This window comes from Oncorhynchus nerka, linkage group LG22, assembly GCF_034236695.1.
Source record: "Oncorhynchus nerka isolate Pitt River linkage group LG22, Oner_Uvic_2.0, whole genome shotgun sequence".
In the NCBI taxonomy this organism is placed as follows: domain Eukaryota; kingdom Metazoa; phylum Chordata; class Actinopteri; order Salmoniformes; family Salmonidae; genus Oncorhynchus; species Oncorhynchus nerka.
The window spans coordinates 20,307,466-20,322,101 of NC_088417.1; the positions used below are offsets into that span (position 1 = coordinate 20,307,466).

At 43.7% G+C, this 14,636-nt stretch overlaps 1 protein-coding gene across 3 annotated transcripts in view; it reads left to right on the top strand.

The window, feature by feature from the left end:
• LOC115104991 (phospholipase D1-like) overlaps positions 1–12,767 on the top strand; it is a 34,931-nt gene extending 22,164 nt beyond the window's left edge. For 2 of the 3 annotated variants that reach the window (XM_029626470.2, XM_029626471.2), the window contains exons 16-26: positions 3,640–3,771; positions 3,854–3,972; positions 4,136–4,249; positions 4,353–4,463; positions 4,550–4,638; positions 5,517–5,630; positions 6,008–6,057; positions 6,955–7,089; positions 10,477–10,630; positions 10,768–10,885; positions 11,043–12,767. In XM_029626470.2, coding sequence (XP_029482330.1) covers positions 3,640–3,771; positions 3,854–3,972; positions 4,136–4,249; positions 4,353–4,463; positions 4,550–4,638; positions 5,517–5,630; positions 6,008–6,057; positions 6,955–7,089; positions 10,477–10,630; positions 10,768–10,885; positions 11,043–11,267 — 1,361 coding nt within the window. In that variant the 3' untranslated portion in view covers positions 11,268–12,767. Of the gene's footprint in view, positions 1–3,639; positions 3,772–3,853; positions 3,973–4,135; positions 4,250–4,352; positions 4,464–4,549; positions 4,639–5,516; positions 5,631–6,007; positions 6,058–6,954; positions 7,094–10,476; positions 10,631–10,767; positions 10,886–11,042 lie in introns of those variants that run through there. The other variant, XM_029626472.2, reaches the window with a different exon arrangement.
• The last annotated feature ends 1,869 nt before the right edge of the window (positions 12,768–14,636 follow it).

Below are 14,636 nucleotides of genomic sequence, written 5' to 3' on the forward strand. Positions count from 1 at the left end.
GGCAAATTGAGTTATTGCACACACGGAATTCACAGAGAAGGAAAATATGCAACTACATGCTAAAACGCTCCAATAGGATCTCGCCAGCTCATGCTTGGCTCTGCCCACCTCCTTGCTTGTTCTGCCCACTGTGCTTCATTTGCTCCCATTGGAAACAACGCCGATGAGATATCTTTGGTTAGTTACCAGTATCTTTGGTACTATAATACTAGCTCGCTATCCCCATTTTGGTCTGGAGTCTCCCAGAATGAGAAATTCACGCACTAGCACGCATTTAGAGACCACAGTAGCAGAGAGAGGGACAGGACCATAGTCTGCAGAGGTTAAATGGCAGTCTGTGTGTCCAGGTTGGACGAACAGCGTCAACAGCCAACACAATCTGATCCTTACTAGAGGGGTGGAGCTGAGACTGGCCCCTCCCATTGGGTTGGCACAGGCTGGTGAGTGAGTCTCTGATTGGAAGATGCGCTGTGGGATCGGGGCTTCAACTGTCCCGCTGCTAAACTCATCACCCAGTGTGCTTTGCAGTGTTCATCACGTGTGTCTCTCTGAAAGAGTGCAAATATCTCAGGGGCCTCATTTATAACCGTTGTGTAAATTTGATATGAAATATCTGTAGACTGAGCATGCACCAAAATATTGAGATTGATCAACTTGGCACATGCCTGCCATAAATAGGCAAGTTTCCCATTATAAATCAGACCTGCAGAAACTGCGTGTATAAACAAGCATTATAACTCCGCCTGAAAACCCTCATCATTCATCTATTATGGTGACAACGCCCTTATTTGCTGTATACTTTGTAATTATTGTAATTAGGTCAAGACAGTATCTAAAGGAAATAGCAATGGCGAACTTGATCAATGTCTTTGGAGATTTTGGCAGAATGTTTTCTTTCGCGGTGACATTTGCTGTATCTGACCGTGTCTGAAAGACAAACTATTGAACATTGTTGTGGACCTGTAAACAGATGGGTTTAATTCACTAATGTTTTGCATTTGACCTTTTCCCGAACCTAAATATGCTGCACTGCCAGCGAATTCTGAAACATTGTCTACTCAGGGGGAAAAAATGTAAACTACAGTGGGCCTACCTACAGTGGTAGTTAACACACTTCAACGCTAAATATCAACTGTCTGTTCACCTGTTAAGCTCTATGTTATAAAACGTGCTCCCATTCGGATGCAGAGAGCAATAACCTGAAAGTACAATAGCCTATCTATTAGGCATAATGAGAGATGCGCATGTTAAGTTATTGCATGGCTACTTCAGGAATATGAACTCATGCCAGAAAATGTGAGGAATTTATTCTGCAATGGCTATGGTATGATATATCTATGTATTATGTAGGCTATTATGTTTATAATTTAAATATTATTTACTCAAGAAATGTTACATTAGGCTACAATATTCAGACGTAGTCTACAAACGTCAATGGAAAAGTGGACCATCGGTCCGCATAGAGCAAAATACTTAAAAAGCATATCTGTTTATTTACTACTGTGAAGTGGGTCCAATTAAGAGACATGGGAAGAATGGTAGCCTATCCTACCTTGTTGTAGGCCTATAGGCTATTTCAGATGTAGCGAGTATAAAAACATCCCAGTCAGACAAGGTTTTAGTCTGCAATGATTGTGGAAATTAAATAAACAATAGGAAATAGATGATTATTTCAAATGATTTTAGAATGCAAAGATAAAATAAATAGATTTTTGCTCTTCTAACTAATGGCAAATGAGTGCATCTTATTATATTTAGCTACTTGTTTTAAATAAGACTGTCATAAATTGTCAATGATGTGCGTACTGGGAGCGGAGTCAGGTGCAGGAGAGCAGAGAGGTGTGAACAGGCGCACACTTTATTTAGGCAGGAGAAACCAACAGACGGACGCCACTGCGTCCAAACCTCCAGCCAATTGGCAAACGCGCAAACAGTCACAATAATATGTACAAACAAATAAACATATCTCGTGAAATAAAACACGGAATAAACGCATACCAGTATAGCGCATCAAAATAGACACGTAACACAAGACAATCTCACACAAGAACATGAGGGGGAACAGAGTAATAAATACATGTAGTGTGATTGGGGAATGAATACCAGGTGTGCAGGGAACAAGACAAAACAAATGGATACATGGAAAATGGAGCGGCGATGGCTAGAAAGCCGGTGACGTCGACCTCTGAACGCTACCCGAACAAGGAGAGGAGCCGACTTCGGTGGAAGTCGTGACATATATTCCTGCACAAGGCTAGTCTACTGTTGCCTATTTGCAATGCAATACTTGAACCATTAGAAACTGTGCGTACACATGGTCTGAGATTTACGGGAGGATAATAAGCACATTGTAACATAAATTTCCGTTTTTATAAAGGCCGACTTTTGCGTGAAAACTGGTGCACGCATGTTTTGGGGCATATTTTGTGTGGCAATGTTTATAAATGAGGCCCCAGGTCTTTCTGCACCGTGTGGCGTGGCCTGGCATGGCATGAGTGTCTGTGCTCATGTCAAGACTTTATTTGTACAAGGTCAATAAGCATCCCCCATGTTGCAGACTAGGCCCTCTGCAGTGTGTTTTTATGGCGGAAGAATTTCAAGGAATGTGGAGGAGGCAAAGACCCACCCAGACATATTATCCCTTAAAATGTCAGCTTACTGCAGCTTGCACGCACACAACTTCTGGTTGTGGTTATGCCTGGGAATGTTCAGATGTTTTCCTCAGATCACTATGTTTTTACTACTGTGAATGTTGTTAATCTGTGTAGCTAGACTCAGACAAGACCGCTGCTGCGGGTAAATGAGCTGACATATCTGTCTGAAACAGGATGGACTGTGACTCTGTGTCATGGCTGTCTGGGTGTGGGGTTCTCTCTCTGTGTGTGTGTGTGTGTGTGTGGGGTGTGTTCTCTCTCTCTGTGTGTGTGTGTGTGTGAGGTGTGTTCTCTCTCTCTGTGTGTGTGTGAGGTGTGCTCTCTCTCTCTGTGTGTGTGTGAGGTGTGTTCTCTCTCTGTGGGGTGTGTTCTCTCTCTCTCTCTCTCTCTCTCTCTCTCTCTCTCTCTCTCTGTGGGGTGTGTTCTCTCTCTCTCTCTCTGTGTGCGTCCGTCCATCCGGGGACTATTTTGACTCTCAACTGTCTTTCTGTCCACTGTTTGTTTAATGCATTGAGGAAACAAATCCTTATAAAACTAATTTAAACCTTGAAACTAACTACTTATAGTAAACAACCTCTCTCTCTTGGAGTCTCTTCTGATTTCAACTGAAATGTGTCTTCCGCATTTAACCCAATCCCTCTGAATCAGAGAGGTGCTGGGGGACGCCTTACGTCTTTGTCGCCCCTGGAAAAGTGGGTTAACTGCCTTGCTCAGGGGCAGAACAACAGATGTTTGTTTACCTTGTCAGGTCAGGTATTCAATCCACGAACCTTTCGGTTACTGTCCCAACGCTCTAACCACTAGGAGGGTACCTGTTGAAGGCATTCATTTGAACAACTGACTAGGTATCCCCCTTTCCCTTTCCCCTTCTGATTTCCACTGCCCCCTGCTGCTGGTTTTGGGAGGTGCAGGGAAATGTTTTCAGTCAGGAAAACCTCCTGGCCCTATACGCTTAATGTTTAACTTCTATGTGTCTGGCCTTTAGAGACGGTGCGTAGCATGCAAACAGGAATAGGAGGAGTAGGAGAGTTGGTTGGAGATACAAGGTTCTGGCATGGGAAAGACTACTGCAACTTCGTATACAAAGACTGGATCCAACTGGACAAGCCCTTTGACGGTAAGCACATCACCTGAACACACACTTGAACCTGGTCATAAACACACACCTACCTGTACATCACTGTATCCCGTCTCGCCAGACTTCATTGACAGACACACCCACCCCAGGATGCCGTGGCATGACATCGCCTCCGTGGTCCATGGGAAGGCTGCCAGGGATGTGGCCAGACACTTCATCCAGCGCTGGAACTTCTGCAAGGTCAGACACAGGTCACAGTGATGTCAATAAGAGTCAGAGGTAACATGTCTGACTCCTTCACAATTTCTGTACAAGAACAGCATTTTGGTAATTGATAATTTCTCTCTCTGTCTTGCATCCCCCCTTTCACTTCCTCTTTGTCTGTCTCTCTATCTGGCTCTAGATAATGAAGCCAAAGTATCGTTCTCTCTCCTACCCGTACCTCCTGCCCAAGTCTCACACTACCGCAGGAGAGATCAGATACCAGGTCCCCAACTGCATCCCTGCAAAAGTACAGGTAAACACACACTAACACACGCACCATCCTACACACACAAGTTTTATGGCTTGAATATCCAACTGCACATTTCCACTCTCTTCCTGTCTGTGTCCACTGTCAGATCCTGCGCTCAGCATCCGACTGGTCAGCTGGTATAAAGTACCATGAAGAATCCATCCACAACGCCTACGTCCATGCTATCAAGAACAGCCAACACTACATCTACATAGAGGTACTGTTGTACATATACAGTACATTACATAACACTACATAGGCGTTATGTAGTGTAACATGCTTCTATGTCCTGCTGTTTCTCAGAACCAGTTCTTCATCAGCTGTACTGATAACAGACATGTCTTCAACAAGATAGGAGACGCCATCGCTGAACGCATCATCCAAGCATACAAGTAACCTGCCCCTCTCCACACACACAAACATGCACACATGTGCAGTACCAGTCAAAAGTTTGGACACACCTACTCAACATTTCTACATTGTAGAATAATGGTGAAGACATCAAAACTGACAAAACCCATATGGAATCATGTAGTAACCAAAAAACTGTTAAACCAATCAAAATATATTTGAGGTTCTTCAAAGTAGCCACCCTTTGCCTTGATGACAGCTTTGCACACTCTTGGCTCTCTAGTTTCACCTGGAATGCTTTTTTTAAGGAGTTCCCACATATGCTGAGCTCTTGTTGGCTGCTTTTCCTTCACTCTGCGGTCCAACATTCCAAACCATCTCAATTGTGTTGAGGTCGGTTGATTGTGGAGGCCAGGTCAAACGCATTAAGAAAGAAAGAAATTCCACAAATTAACTTTTAAGAAGGCACACCTGTTAATTGAAATGCATTCCAGGTGACTACCTCATGAAGCTGGTTGAGAGAATGCCAAGTGTGTGCAAAGCTGTCATCAGTGAAAAGGGTGGCTACTTTGAAGAATCTCAAATATCAAATATATTTTGATTTATTGTTTTTTCTGGTTACTACATGTGTTATTTCATAGTTTTGATGTCTTCGCTATTATGTAGAAAATAGTCAAAATAGAGAAAAACCCTTGAATGAGTTGGTGTGTCCAAACTTTTGACTGGTACTGTACACACACATATGTACACACACACACACGATATGACACGTACAGTAGAAACACACTCATTGAGAATAACCAGCTCCACATGGCAACTGTTAGGTTTGGCAACAGCAGCTTTCATGAGGATGTTCCCACTGTTTAAGGTCACATCTTTCTCCGGGGGGGAAATAAACTGTGTGTGTGTGTCCTTTTAGGGAGGGTAAGAAGTTCAGAGTGTACGTAGTGACCCCCTTGTTGCCCGGCTTCGAAGGAGACATCAACACCGGAGGAGGCAGTGCCATTCAGGCTGTCATGCACTACAACTACAGGTGTGTGAGCGGCATGTCATCAAATTAGACATGTCTGGCTGTGTAATGTATCTCTGCTGTAATATAAGGGGATTCAGAAGGCTGTGGCCAGAGGAGGCTTGGGATGGCACTTGGGAGGCCAGTTAAAGGGTTTATATCTACCTCTGTTTACACAGAGTAGACACTGAGAAGACCTGCCTTCACTTTACAACCACAGCAGTAAAGTGTCTGTGTGTGTACTCCACCCATGGAGATGGACTTTATGGGTCAAATTAGTATCCTTGTGGAAACACTACATCACACACTGGCTAGGCTGTCTACACATCCCTCCCTGTTCCTGTGACTCATCAATCTAGAAGTGGCAGGTACTGGAGTTAACATTCTCTCACTCTCTGTAGAACCATGAACAGAGGAGATTGTTCCATCATATCTCAGCTGAAGAGAGAAAGTAAGTTGTGTGTGTGTGTGTGTGTGTGTGTGTGTGTGTGTGTGTGTGTGTGTGTGTGTGTGTGTGTGCGCGCGCGCAAGGGTGACGGGAAGTTCATGCCAGTTTCCACATTACACAGTTAGGCTAACCTCTTCACCAGAGTGGTGTCATACTGACCAGTACAAACAGCCAATCATAGTTTAACACACACCATCTCAGTGCAAGAGGCGTCACTACAGTCCCTGGTTCGAATCCAGGCTTTATCACACCTGGCCGTGATTGGGAGTCCCATAGGCCAGTGCACAATTGGCCCAGCGTCGTCCGGGTTTGGCCGGGGTAGGCTGTCATTGTAATTAAGAATTTGTTCTTAACTGACTTGCCTAGTTAAATAAAGGTTACATTTAAAAAATAATAATAATAACACACGCACCTAGCCGAACACAGACCTACTCTTTGATTAACATTAGACTGTCTCCTTTATGGTTCCTGGTTCTGCTTTTATTTATGGTTCTGTGTGTGTTTCAGTGGACTGGTTCTGTGTGTGTTTCAGTGGACTGGTTCTGTGTGTGTGTTTCAGTGGACTGGTTCTGTGTGTGTTTCAGTGGACTGGTTCTGTGTGTGTGTTTCAGTGGACTGGTTCTGTGTGTGTGTTTCAGTGGACTGGTTCTGTGTGTGTGTTTCAGTGGACTGGTTGTGTGTGTGTGTTTCAGTGGACTGGTTCTGTGTGTTTCAGTGGACTGGTTCTGTGTGTGTTTCAGTGGACTGGTTGTGTGTGTGTTTCAGTGGACTGGTTCTGTGTGTGTGTTTCTGTGGACTGGTTCTGTGTGTGTGTTTCTGTGGACTGGTTCTGTGTGTGTGTTTCTGTGGACTGGTTCTGTGCGTGTGTTTCAGTGGACTGGTTCTGTGCGTGTGTTTCAGTGGACGAGCAGTGGATGAACTACATCTCGTTCTGTGGTCTGAGGACCCATGCTGAACTGGAGGGACGCCTGGTCACAGAGCTCGTCTACGTCCACAGCAAGATGCTCATCGCAGACGACAACACCGTCATCATAGGTGGGTAGGTTTGGATTTGTGTGTATTGTTAGGTATTATTGCACTGTTGGAGCTAGAAACATAAGCATTTCGCTACACTTGCGATAATATCTGCAAAATACAGTTGAAGTCGGAAGTTTACAAACACTTATCTTGGAGTCATTAAAACTCGTTTTTCAACCACTTCACAAATTTCTTGTTAACAAACTATATAGTATTGGCAAGTCGGTTAAGGCATCTACTTTGTGCATGACACAAGTCATTTTTCCAACAATTGTTTACAGACAGATTATTTCACTTAGAATTCACTGTATCACAATTCTAGTGGGTCAGAAGTTTACATACACTAAGTTGACTGTGCCTTTAAACAGCTTGGAAAATTCCAGAAAATGATGTCATGGCTTTAGAAACTTCTGATAGGCTAATTGACATCATTTGAGTCAATTGGAGGTGTACCTGTGGATATATTTCAAGGCCTACCTTCAAACTCAGTGCCTCTTTGCTTGACATCATGGGATTTTTTTATTTTTATCAGCCAAGACCTCAGAAAAAAATTGTAGACCTCCACAAGTCTGGTTCATCCTTGGGAGCAATTTCCAAACACCTGAAGGTACCAGGTTCATCTGTACAAACAATAGTACGGAAGAATAAACACCATGGGAATCACGTAGCCGTCATACCGCTCGGGAAGGAGACGCGTTCTGTCTACTAGAGATCAACGTACTTTGGTGTGAAAAGTGCAAATCTATCCCAGAACAACAGCAAAAAGGGCCTTGTGAAGATGCTGGAGGAAACAGATACAAAAGTATCTATATCCACAGTAAAATTAGCCTATATCGACATAACCTGAAAGGCCGCTCAGCAAGGAAGAAGCCACTGCTCCAAAACCGCCATTAAAAAAGCCAGAATACGGTTTGCAACTGCACATGGGGACAAAGATTGTACTTTTTGGAGAAATATCCTCTGGTCTGATGAAACAAAAATATAACTGTTTGGCCATAATGACCATTGTTATGTTTGGATGAAAAGGGGGGATGCTTGCAAGCCGAAGAACACCATCCCAACCGTGAAGCACGGGGGTGGCAGCATCATGTTGTGTGGGTGCTTTGCTGCAGGAGGGACTGGTGCACTTCACAAAATAGATTGCATCATGAAAATAGATTGCATCATGAGGAAGTAAAAGTATGTGGATATATTGAAGCAACATCTCAGGACATCAGTCAAGAAGTTAAAGCTTGGTCGCAAATGGGTCTTCCAAATGGATCTTCCAAATGGACAATGACCCCAAGCATACTTCCAAAGTTGTGGCAAAATTGCTTAATGACAAGGTATTGGAGTGGCCATCGCAAAGCCCTGACCTCCATCCTGTAGAACATTGTCGTGACGTTGTATTGGTTAATGTGGCGACTAATTATTAACTCATTAACCTGGGGCACCATGGGAAAACTAGTTTTTATTGAGTTTCTATTTCCCAAATTAACTCAAAGAATATTAGAATATCGATTTTACAACAGCCGCTAATTAATCAGTTGCCTATATTAGTGTCATAATCTGAACGTCGTATAGCCCTTGAATCTTCACGGACCCGGGTCCCACTAATGAATTCGTGCCACACCAATTTTAATTGAATATTTATTTACTAAAAAGCTAAAATTATGATTTTGATTAGAACTTAGTATAACAGGCCAACACACTATGGCGCATGTTACCCACAATGGGAATTTCAAAAGAGAGAGAAAAAGTACACGAGAAATATACATTTGGGTGAATTTGTCAGCTATGCTATTCTAACCCTAGCCTTGCCTCAAAACGCCGCCCTCATGGGTCAGAATATATAATGATGTAATTACTGTGGTTATGATCTCCGGGGATTCTCTGCGTCGACCGTTCCGTTGTTCGATGACGCACCTCTCCTGCACGCCTCGTTGCTCGTCCTCCCGGTATCCGTGTCCTTTGTGGCTTAGGAGTCTGTTCCCTCACCCCTTTCTCTGGAAGGGGTCTTCTGAGGACAGACAGCTCAGAGCTCACAGCATAGGAAGGAAACCCTTTAGATACCACGATTCGATGGGAGATGGAGGCTAGGTGGTGCGACTTGAATTCACCCTCTTAGACACAGCTACTCATCCGTAGCTTGGGTAGAAAAGGATTTCTTTGTCCTCAAACTTGCGTTGCGTTCTCTGTTGGTTTGACTTTTCAGACCCTGCTGCAGCTGGGGTCACATAGTCTTATCGTAAATTCTATACTCACAAGTTTTATACCCTTGGGTCAGAAGTGGGCATAACCGCCTTTAGGGCAATTCTCTGGGCGTACCAAGTTAATGAGGCAAGGGTTAGGTTTTCTCAAATCCCATTTTAGACAACTAACTTCACATTTCATCTTCCCCAAAACATTCTCTTTGATTTGGATATTTTCCATACAACGTACAATATATAAACATCAAACATATACTAGGAAAACCCTTCACATTCCAATGTTTTCGTAATAACGTCATCTATTAACCTTTTAATAACAGAACAAAAATGACATATATTTTCATATTCCATCTATCGTCATGACCAACATTGTGGCTGACGGAAACCATTGTTCCAAAGTCTCTTTATTTCATGTTTAATGTTCTGAGGTTGGTTCTCCATAGTGACAGGACAAAGGAATTTGTCTGTGGCCTGAGATTTACAAGGGGCGTGGGGCCATAAACCCCCCCCATGTTTTCAGACCCACAGCTCTCTCCTCTTGTGGTTGAGAGATAATCTGTAGGGTTGGGGTCTCCTGTAACCTGACCTGATCAAGAGAGTCATGACAACATTTATGGGCAGAACTGAAAAAGTGTGTGTGAGCAAGGAGGCCTACAAACCTGACTCAGGTACACCAGCTCTGTCAGGAGGAAAGGGCCAAAATTCACTCAACTGATTGTGGGAAGCTTGTGGAAGGCTACCCAAAACAATTTAAAGGCAATGCTAACAAATACTAATTGAGTGTATGTAAACTTCTGACCCACTGGGAATGTGATGAAAGAAATCAAATCTGAAATAAATAATTCTCTATTATTCTGAAATTTCATATTCTCAAAATGAAGTAGTGATCCTAACTGACCTAAGACAGGGAATTTTTACTCTGATTAAATGTCAGGAATTGTGAAAAACTGAGTTTAAATGTAGTTGGCTAAGGTGTATGTAAACTTCCGACTTCAACTGTATGTGACCAATAAAATTGTATTTGATTTCTGTGTGCAAGTTTGGATTAATGTACGTCTGTAACCTAAGCTTTACATTACCATCTGCTGGTCAGTGTTATTACTGCATCCATCCATCCATCCACCAACTCATCGCCAAAGAAGAGCTTGAGAAAGTCCTAATGACAGACACAAAGGACCCACACACACACCTAACACTTCCTCTGTGTATGTTGTAGGTTCGGCCAACATCAACGACCGCAGCATGTTGGGGAAGCGTGACAGCGAGGTGGCGGTGATCGTCGAAGACTCGGAGACCGTTACCGCGGTGATGGATGGACAGGAGTACCAGGCTGGTCGCTATGCACTGGCACTACGTCTAGAGTGCTTCAGGTGTGTGTCTGTGTGTGAGCCTTCAAGTGCTTTGACTTACGACCTCACTGAGGAATCAACTCTTCTCTTTAATACTGAGACTTTTTCCCTTCTCTCTCCTGTCACTCCCTCCATCCCTCTCTCCCGCCGTCCATCAGGACTATCCTAGGGGCCCATACTGATCTGTCTATAGACGTGTCTGACCCTCTCAGTGATCACTTCTACAAGGAGATTTGGATGACCACCTGTGCTCGCAACGCCACTATCTATCAGAAGGTAGCTAACAGACACACAAAAACACTCCATCTACCAGAATGTACACAAACGCTAACATGCAACATTAGAACCAACCCCGTCAGTATTATGTCATAATGCTACTATGCTTTGCTATCACAGAGAGTACAGAGTTGACCTTCTCCCTCTTTCCCCCCAGGTGTTCCGGTGCCTTCCCTCCAGTGATGTCAGGAACATTCTGGAACTGGAAGGCTATCTAGCCAAGCCGGGGTTGGAGAGGGAGGATTCTGCACGCGCTCATGAGGAGCTGAAGAAGATCCGTGGCTTCCTGGTCCAATTTCCGCTCGACTTCCTATCTGAGCAGAATCTACTTCCTCCCATCGGCTCCAAGGAGTCCATGGTCCCCATGGAGGTTTGGACCTGAGACCGAGACCAGAGACTTTACACACACACACTCCACATTCTATACCAGAGAACTCTACCAGTGTCTGGAGTGATGAGGTCATTCCACTCTGGAGTGTGTGTCTGAAAAGCAGACAGCACCTTCACGTTTACATTAAAAAGAAGATAACAAAGGAGGAGGCGAGGACAATGGAGTGATTAACTGTGTGACCTTACACATACCTGTCTGTGTAGTTTAAGGGAATGTAACGGACTGCTCTGTAACTGTTCTGTACTGTTTACTAACACTATGGATCGCCGTGAGGGCTGGAGAACGCAGCTCAGACTCCTCTGCGTGATGTTTCTATGAAAACATACTAAGGCCTTAGAATAATGTAAGACAAAAAAAAGACAAGAGGGAGAAAAAAAGGAGAGTGTGATATCGGAGACTGTTAGAAAGGAAGGGGGAGGTGAGAGAGAGCTCTGTGCCCTTGCAGTCACATTGTGCAGGTGAAATCTTAAAGCCCTGCCCTTAACACCAAAATGAAATCACATGAACTCAACACAAGTGCCAATTATTGATGCGCTAATGTTAATGCAGTATACCTTCTCTTACTTTCCTCATGTTCATTCTGTGGATTTCAGACTATGACCTTAAGGATCTCTGTTTCTACTAGCGTGCCTTTAGGTCTCTAGAGGGCTAGACACCCTGTACAATAGCAAAACACAAAGGGACATTGTATTCCATCTTGGAATGTTGTATGATGCTGCACGTAGCTGTTAGCATGCTAGCTAGTCACTGCACGTATCCATTAGCATGAAAACAAGTCAGTCTGCTGTGTGTTGCTGGTAACTTGTCATGTTAGCTACCAGTGCATGCAATCATTAGCATGCTAGCTAGAGTCAGTCCATTTTTAGCTACACCCGGCATGTAGCTACAGTAGCAAGGTTGGCCTTAATTCTAATTGAAGACAGTCAGTTCAGGAAGTGATTTTGTATTAAAATAAAATTGAAATAAATAGCTGCTTCTTTTCAGTTTGAGAAGTCCTTGAAAGTAAATGCTATTTTTTTCCTGATAATTGATTTGTAGTTTACTTTGAATTGAGCCCAACCCTGGTAGCTAACTGATATGCTTACCGTTTGCTTGCTAGTAAATGGCTGGACTGTGGTCATTATACCAAAGTTAAGTTATCTTCTTACTTTACTGACTGTAACAGTTCTGTCAGAGATAAGAGGTCTCCATGGGAGGAAGTCCCAACTCATAATGGTCTCATATCAGAATGTATCAACAATGCTCTGTCCCTCTTTCTCTGTCACTGTCCTTTTCTCTCTGTTCCTTCTCATTTATTTTCTCTGTCCTGTCGTTGTTCCTCTTTAGGACATTTCTTTCACTCTACCTTTCATTAGCCTGTTTCTAGAAATTGCACTTTTTGCACAGACTGATTGTGTCTTGTAGGAAAACCCAAATAATGATAATTCACGTATTTAATTATTTGTGCGTTGATGAAATGAATATTAACTATTAAACATTTCTGTTTTTTTCTCAGTGTCCTGGTGTGTCTTATTTATAATACAACCAAATTAGTCTGAGACAATTTTCATTTACAAATATTTATTTATGTAACCTCTATTTAACTAGGCAAGTCAGTTAAGAACAAATTCTTATTTTACAATGACTGCTTACCCCGGACAAACCTTCTCTTAACCCGGACAACGACTGCCTGCCCCGGCCAAACCTTCTCTTAACCCGGACAACGACTGCCTGCCCCGGCCAAACCTTCTCTTAACCCGGACAACGACTGCCTGCCCCGGCCAAACCTTCTCTTAACCCGGACAACGACTGCCTGCCCCGGCCAAACCTTCTCTTAACCCGGACAACGCTCGGCCAATTGTGGGACTTCAGTTGAAATGGTCTAGAACCGCCACTGCCTTCTCCGCAATGCAATCTGGTTTCAGAGCTGGTCATGGGTGCACCTCAGCCACGCTCAAGGTCCTAAATAATATCACAACCACCATCGATAAGAGACATTACTGTGCAACCGTATTCATCAACCTGGCCAAGGCTTTCGACTCTGTCAATCACCACATTCTTATTGGCAGACTCAACAGCCTTGGTTTCTCAAATGACTGCCTCGCCTGGTTCACCAACTACTTCTCTGATAGAGTTCAGTGTGTCAAATCGGAGGGCCTGTTGTCCGGACCTCTGGCAGTCTCTATGGGGGTGCCACGGGGTTCAATTCTCGGGCCGACTTTCTTCTCTGTAAACATCAATGATGTCGCTCTTGCTGCGGGTGATTCTCTGATCCACCTCTACGCAGACGACACCATTCTGTATACTTCTGGCCCTTCTTTGGACACTGTGTTGATTAACCTCCAGACGAGCTTCAATGCCATACAACTGTCCTTCCGTGGCCTCCAACTGCTTTTAAATGCATGTGAAACTAAATTCATGCTCTTCAACTACTCTTCACTACTCTGGACGGCTCTGACTTAGAATATGTGGACAACTACAAATACCTAGATGTCTGGCTAGACTGTAAACTCTCCTTTCAGACTCACATTAAGCATCTCCAATCCAAAATTAAATCTAGAATCGGCTTCCTATTTCGCAACAAAGCATCCTTCACTCATGCTGCCAAATATACCCTCCTAAAACTGACCATCCTACCGATCCTCGACTTCGGCAATGTCATCTACAAAATAGCCTCCAACACTCTACTCAACAAATTGGATGCAATCTATCACAGTGCCATCTGTTTTGTCACCAAAGCCCCATATACTACCCACCACTGCGACCTGTACGCTCTCATTGGCTGGCCCTCGCTTCATACTCGTCGCCAAACCCACTGGCTCCAGGTCATATACAAGTCTTTTCTAAGTAAAGCCCCTCCTTGTCTCAGCTCACTGGTCACCATAGCAACACCCACCCGAAGCACGCACTCGAGCAGGTATATTTCACTGGTCACCCCCAAAGCCAATTCCTGATTTGGCCGCCTTTCCTTCCAGTTCTCTGCTGCCAATGACTGGAACGAACTGCAAAAATCACTGAAGCTGGAGACATATCTCCCTCACTATCTTTAAGCACCAGCTGTCAGAGCAGCTCACAGATCACTGCACCTGTACATAGCCCATCTGTAAATTGCCCATCCAACTACCTCATCCCCATATTGTATTTATTTATTTATCTTGCTCCTTTGCACCCCAGTATCTCTACTTGCACATTCATCTTCTGCACATCTATCACTGCAGTGTTTAATGGTATATTGTAATTACTTCGCCACCATGGCTTATTTATTGCCTTACCTCCCTTATCTTACCTCATTTGCACACACTGTATATATACTTTTTCTACTGTATTATTAACTGTATGTTTGTTTATTCCTTGTTTAACTCTGTGTTGTTGTTTGTGTCA